Here is a 7,500-nt window from a genome sequence, read left to right on the forward strand (position 1 = left end):
ATCGTTAAAAAAGAGGACTAGCTTTTTGTACCATCTAATAGATTTCTGGATGACTAGGTAGGACTGACAAGCTGGTCATTCAGATTTATCCCCTTCATCTCAGCGCTATATGCAAACACTGCCTCAGGATTGGTGTGCTTGGATGTATTGGCAGTAAAGATGAAAAACACAGAAAGGACAATGCTTCTACATGGCTATTTTTTAGTGCCATCTATGGAGGTGGTTTTAAAATGACCAGTGAATAACACGGTATCTATGGTAATGATAACACTTGTTACCAACATTAGCCACCACACAGAAATGTTGCCCTTTGATTAAAAGAAACAGTGAAAGTCTTGACACCTGTTGCATGCAACTTGACATCTGGTTAATGGATATTATTTAATATTTAACACTTAACATTTCACTAGTAACTTATCACCCCTGATAAAATACAAAGGCAAACAATTAACCTATAGGATCCAGGTTCATCACTGCCCACATGAGGCCCAAAATCCAGGCATTAGGCTTACCTGGGCATTGCACTCATGTGCAATGTCAAGACTCTTTGCCTCCTATGCAATGATATCATCTATTTTCTGTGTAAGAATTTTTGTTTTTTTGCCATTTTCTAAGGTCTATATTTGTCATATCAATTGATATGCTGTATCAAGATGGTAACAGACTATTTTCCTTGGACATACTTCATATCATCTCTCTAGGTAGTCTAAAACTCTGCAATAACAATAACAAGTAACATTTAATTATTTGTATCATTTTTCTTATTTTTTGTAATATCACATTTTCTGTCAATACAACCTGTTCCACTGCTCACAGCAGCCGGGAACAGGGTGCTCTTCCAGTCATGGCTTATGGATGTTACATTTCATACTCATTTACAATGGGGTATATAATATGCAGAGCCCCTTTCAAAATACCCAATGAGTCTAATAACCCTCCAAGAACTTTGTGCACTTGTGGTGAGACATTCCCATTACCCTGGCCTTCAGCTGAAATTCTCATGAGGGCATGTTCCTGTCACCCTGGCTCTAGCCAAACTTTTTCATAATGGCATATTTCAATCAACTTGGCACTATGGGGTTAAGTCATGCAAAATGCTAATAAGAAATGTTACTGAATTCAATTCCTCCTTAAATCCTAGCCATGCCTCTGATATATGCTGATCCCATTTACACAAAAGTTTAAAAAATACGTTTTTCCCCCCAATTCAAATCAGGTACGGTCACAAGGTCTAGTAATTGACTCCTTTGTGGCTAAGCATTAGCAGAGCCATCTATGGGCAGACATTTCACAAAAAAATATAGAAGATAGGCACAGCATTTCCCCCATTTTTTGTTAATTTTCCCCGGCGGCATTGGGTTCAAGCTGTGTTTCATACAAGGAACACATACATTCAAAATAATTTCTTAAATGCTACCTATTTATCTAATAAAATGTGAAAATCTTGTAAAATACAAGTACATTAGATAAAACCTCTTGAAAGAAAACTAAATAAATAATCCAGCAGCACATTCCATTTGTTACTTTCCTTCAGAAAGTCTGAAAAAATAAAAAAAATCTTATGTTGCTTTTTGAATGTACAATACATACTGAAAAGTTCAATTAATAGCAGTGACTTCATAATGCATTTAGATTCTTTTCTTCTAATCACAAAGTAACAACCCTCTGAAGGGAGGATATTTTTGGTGCCAAAGCCCCCTAGAAAGAAACTTGTGTCAGCCATGCAGCCATCCCAGTAGGGCTCATGTTAGAGTGAGCAACACATGACATGTCAAAGCATTTCTCACTCCCTTTCTTTTACTTTCTATAAGACTAGAGCCATTTTTGTTTTAGTTCTTTTTGAAAGTTTTATCAATACTGTGAAGCTTATATTAGCCACTTGATAATTTGTATCAATGTCATAATATAAGCTCATAATTACACTTTGTGTAATGCAAACATTATTGTTGTATGAGAGGACAAAAAACATTTATCTTTTCATATTTTTTCATGTACTCCTAAGAAATGACCCCACCAAAATTATTCCCCCATCCACCAAAAAAAGAAAGAAAAAAAGGGGGAAGGGGCTGAAGAAGAGATAAGGCACCCTGTGTGTACATGAGTACCACCTTACAACCACTGCACACATTCCTGGTTACCTTCCTCTTTCCTGCAGCATCGTCTATGCTGCCTGTTGTGTAGGCCTAGCAAAGGCACCATGCTCTGGTATCTACTGATACCATTCTGTCTGGACTGTGGGTCAATACTTATGACTCCTCATACTTGTGAACTCCCTTTGCAGCTAAATGACAAGCAGCATGTTGTAGTCCAACTGGGTCAACATACCACCAAAATGCCTAGTCTATGCAAAAATTATTGACCATAGCCATCGTTAAAAAAGAGGACTAGCTTTTTGTACCATCTAATGGATTTCTGGATGACTAGGTAGGACTGACAAGCTGGTCATTCAGATTTATCCCCTTCATCTCAGCGCTATATGCAAACACTGCCTCAGGATTGGTGTGCTTGGATGTATTGGCAGTAAAGATGAAAAACACAGAAAGGACAATGCTTCTGCATGGCTATTTTTTAGTGCCATCTATGGAGGTGGTTTTAAAATGACCAGTGAATAACACGGTATCTATGGTAATGATAACACTTGTTACCAACATTAGCCACCACACAGAAATGTTGCCCTTTGATTAAAAGAAACAGTGAAAGTCTTGACACCTGTTGCATGCAACTTGACATCTGGTTAATGGATATTATTTAATATTTAACACTTAACATTTCACTAGTAACTTATCACCCCTGATAAAATACAAAGGCAAACAATTAACCTATAGGATCCAGGTTCATCACTGCCCACATGAGGCCCAAAATCCAGGCATTAGGCTTACCTGGGCCATAGCACTCATGTGCAATGTCAAGACTCTTTGCCTCCTATGCAATGATATCATCTCATTTTCTGTGTAAGAATTTTTTGTTTTTTTGCCATTTTCTAAGGTCTATATTTGTCATATCAATTGATATGCTGTATCAAGATGGTAACAGACTATTTTCCTTGGACATACTTCATATCATCTCTCTAGGTAGTCTATACCTCTGCAATAACAATAACAAGTAACATTTAATTATTTGTATCATTTTTCTTATTTTTTGTAATATCACATTTTCTGTAATACAACCTGTACCACTGCTCACAGCAGCCGGGAACAGGGTGCTCTTCCAGTCATGGCTTATGGATGTTACATTTCATACTCATTTACAGATGGAAATAATGCAAGAGCCCCTTTCAAAATACCCAATGAGTCTAATAACCCTCCAAGAACTTTGTGCACTTGTGGTGAGACATTCCCATTACCCTGGCCTTCAGCTGAAATTCTCATGAGGGCATGTTCCTGTCACCCTGGCCCTCAGCCAAACTTTTTCATAATGGCATATTCACATCACTTGGCACTATGGGGTTAAGTCATGCAAAATGCTAATAAGAAATGTTACTGAATTCAATTCCTCCTTAAATCCTAGCCATGCCTCTGATATATGCTGATCCATTTACACAAAAGTTTAAAAAATACGTTTTTCCCCCCAATTCAAACCAGGAAAATATTTAGGGGGGAAAGGAGTTACAGTTACCAGCAGCATGTAGATCTAGCCTTTATCTCTTAGTCTTGCTCCATATGTTTGGATTTATACCTTGGGTATAAGGATGAGAATGCACATGAGGGTTCCTTATAAACAGAAGTATAAAATGTAGTGCATGCCCATAACATGATGTGGATGACCCGCCTCCTGGAGCCGCGTCCATGTTAGCTGTGACACAATTAACACGTCAACCAGATTCCTGACCAAGTCAGCCATGACATGAACCCCACATCATCTATAGGATATGAGTTAATGGCAATTTTTTTTTTTTTTTACTTATTATTGCAAAATTTTATTAATAATTAAAAGACTATGAATAGAGATATTCTTAACCCTTGCCGACGGGTATGACGGGTAGACACATGCAATGCCCACTGTTAGTACTTGTATGATTGTTTTTACACATAGATGGCTATACTTGTACTAAGTCACCAATGAGCCAGTTACGAGTACTGCCTGTCTTGCGCGTTCACCCTTTTCTTTGATTTACGAAATATTTTACATTATCTTATTTTGCTGTTAAAAAACATTATAATAATTAAAATGTTTATAATGAAAATAACACCATTGATATTCAAAGCACTAGTTAAAAAATAAGTTTTTCCCGCCAATTCAAATCAGGTACTACTAATTGACTCCTTTATGGCTAAGCACTAGCAGAGCAATCTATGGGCAGACATTTCACAAAAAAATATAGAAAATGGGCACAGCATTTTCCCCATTTTTTTTTCATTTTCCCCATCAGCATTGGGTTAAAGACAAACCAGAACAAAATACATGTAATAATATCTTTCAAACTTTATTATCTCAAAACAAGGTTTTGGTGGTTAACCCAATGCCGCTGGGGAAAATGAATAAAAAATGGGGAAAATGCTGTGCTCATTTTCTATATTTCTGTGAAATGTCTCTGCACATAGATGGCTCTGCTATTGCTTAGCCACAAAGGAGTCAATTAGTAGACCTTGTGACCGTACCTGATTAGAATTGGCGGGAAAAACTTATTTTTTTACTAGTGCTATGAATATCAATGGTGTTATTTTTATTATAAACATTATAATTACTATAATGTTATAAACATTAGTAACAGCAAATTAAGATAATGTAAAATATTTTCGTAAATAAAAGAAAAGGGTAAACTGGCAAGACAGGCAGTACTCGTAACTGGCTCATTGGTGACTTAGTGCAAGTGTAGCCATCTATGTGTAAAAACAATCAAACAAATACTCACAGTGGGCATAGCATGTACTTACGCGTCATGCCCGTCAGCACTGGGTTAAGCTTTTGTTATTCTCAGTGCCTCATATGAAATGGATACCAGCACATATGCATACATATGTTCACCCTTATTCTTGCACTCAGATTATTTTCAATACAAAACAGATGAGTTGATTAAGAAATGGCTCAAAATACTAAGCAATCACTTCTAATATCATAGATATAATTCATATGCAGATTATTGAAGAAAATTGCAGCAAGTTTATTAAGATATAAAGATTCATTAAATCTTCCTCTTCATAAGATAATAACAGATGATAAAACCAATTGTTAATTTCCATATTGTAAAAAGCCATAATAGATAAAGGAAAGGATGATGAATAAACAGAAATACCAAAAGACGGAACTGTAAAGGAATAACTGATAGCATTATTCAAAGAACATTGATATTAAAAGTTGAGACTTTGGATGCAGAAGGATAGCAAACAGATGATAGGCATTAATTAATTGTTGAAACAACCTTTAGGGTGTTAGAAAGTCAGCTCACCTGATATGCTGCCTGCGTCCACGCCGGCTTTCTTCTCCATAACTCTTGACAGAGTCTCCCAAGAGGTCTACGACTCGTGAGTTTGCTATGCATTTCTCTACCGCAGCACTGTATACAGACTGTTGGGAATAAAGGAAAGCTATGATCAGTATCCCCAACTAGTTTGTCTTCATGGAGTTACAATTAGATTCTGTTATTTAAACAATCAAACTACTTGGCTATTGTAGTGGAACACACTCACAGAGAAGTGCTTCTGCTATTCCATGAACTTTTTTTTATGCCTGCAGCATAAAGAAATTTTGCAATCCCTTATGCAGTAACTTTTCTGAATAATTGAACAGTAACTATCAGTTGTTATTTTAATATTATGCATAGTTACTGTGCACCTTTCAATAACTTCTGCTTATTTCTGATGGCATAAAATCTACAAGTGGATTTCTATAGGCTATCATAACATATTTGCTTTAAAAGATCTGTAGCTAGAAACAAATTGGCTAGCTTTGGGATATCACAGGGATAACCCATAAAATCAAACTGCTTTTAACCCAATGCCGCCGAGGAAACTGAACAAAAAATGGGGAAAATGCTGTGCCTATTTTCTATATTTTTTGTAAAATGTCTGCCCATAGATGGCTCTGCTAGTGCTTAGCCACAAAGGAGTCAATTAGTAGACCTTGTGACCATACCTGATTTGAATTGGCAGGAAAATCATATTTTTTACTAGTGCTATGAATATCGATGGTGTTATTTTTATTATAAACATTATAATTATTATAATGTTTTTAACATTAGTAACAGCAATATAAGATAATGTAAAATATTTCGTAAATCAAAGAAAAGGGTGAACGGGCGAGACAGGCAGTATTCATAACTGGCTCATTGGTGACTTCTTGGTCTGACAGCCTAGAGTCGTGAACTGCACTACCAAGGTATATAAAACTCTCTGTGACTTTGATGTTTTCACCACAAGTACATACCGACTGCACAGGGTCTCCTAGTAGGCCCCTAAAATCCCGGATCTTGGTCTTGGTCCAGGAGACCTCTAGCCCCAGGGGCTTCGCTTCATTGCTAAATGCATCAAGAGCCGCCACTAGGGTTTCCAGAGATTCAGATAGAATGGCAACATCATCAGCAAAGTCAAGGTCTGTAACCTTGATATTGCCCAGAGTAGCTCCTTAGTGACTTTGGACAGTAGCTCTATCCAGTATCCAATCCATGCAAGTGTTGAAAAGTGTTGGTGCAAGAACACAGCCTTGCCTCATGCCTGAACTAACAGGGAAGAAGCTCGACAGGCCCCCACCACACTTTACAGCACTTTAAGTGCCTGTATACAGGTTTGCTATTAATCCAACAATCCTTGTTGGAATTCCTCTTAGCCTCAGGATCTCCCAGAGTGATTTGCGATGCACTGTATCAAACGCCTTGAGGAGGGCTTTCTCAGGGTTTGGTAGGCAGGACAAAGGTCATTTACTAGGAAATGGCTTTTGACCTCCTCTGCAAGATTACTGATAAACTGTTCCTTATCCCTTCTCAACAGTGACCTAGTCCTGCGCACCAGAGAACGGTGCAAGTTGCGATCCCCTGACAAGCAAGCCGCACGACTAGCATCTGTGGCTTCCAGTGTCTCCTGCGACATGGAATTCTGCCTTGCTCTTGGGCGTTCACCAATGGATTCTTGAGCTGCATCAAACGTTTCATACTTGAAGGTATCCCACGAAGACCAGGGTTTATCAGGCCCTCGAGTGCTGTGAGATGACCAGAGATAGCCTCGGCAAACTCCCGGGTACACTCGTCCTCCCTCAATCTGTACAAATGAAACACCCTAGGATGTTCATTTGGGCGACGGGGCGTTCTAAAGTGGACCTGGAGAGTAGCCACAACTAATCTATGATCAGTTCCACAGAACTCGGCACTTCGATACACCCTGCAGTTCTGGAGGATCCTCCATTGAGTGCTAATGAGGATGTGGTCGATCTCCTTGGCCACACTACCCGTATCGCTGTACCAAGTCCAACGATGTGGGTCAGAACACTGATACCAGGAGCCAGAAATCCTCAATTTCTGGGACCTAGCAAAGTCACAGAAAAGGAGGCTATTCTTGCTGCCAGCATCAG

General features: G+C 38.3%; 1 protein-coding gene across 5 annotated transcripts in view; it reads right to left on the reverse strand.

Moving 5' to 3' along the window:
- LOC125044174 (mitochondrial import inner membrane translocase subunit Tim21-like) overlaps positions 1 to 7,500 on the reverse strand; it is a 25,976-nt gene that overhangs the window by 6,090 nt on the left and 12,386 nt on the right. For all 5 annotated transcript variants that reach the window (XM_047640634.1, XM_047640633.1, XM_047640636.1 and 2 more), the window contains one exon: positions 5,387 to 5,505. In XM_047640634.1, coding sequence (XP_047496590.1) covers positions 5,387 to 5,505 — 119 coding nt within the window. The remainder of the gene's footprint in view (positions 1 to 5,386; positions 5,506 to 7,500) is intronic.

Source organism: Penaeus chinensis, chromosome 35 (genome assembly GCF_019202785.1).
Source record: "Penaeus chinensis breed Huanghai No. 1 chromosome 35, ASM1920278v2, whole genome shotgun sequence".
Taxonomy (NCBI): domain Eukaryota; kingdom Metazoa; phylum Arthropoda; class Malacostraca; order Decapoda; family Penaeidae; genus Penaeus; species Penaeus chinensis.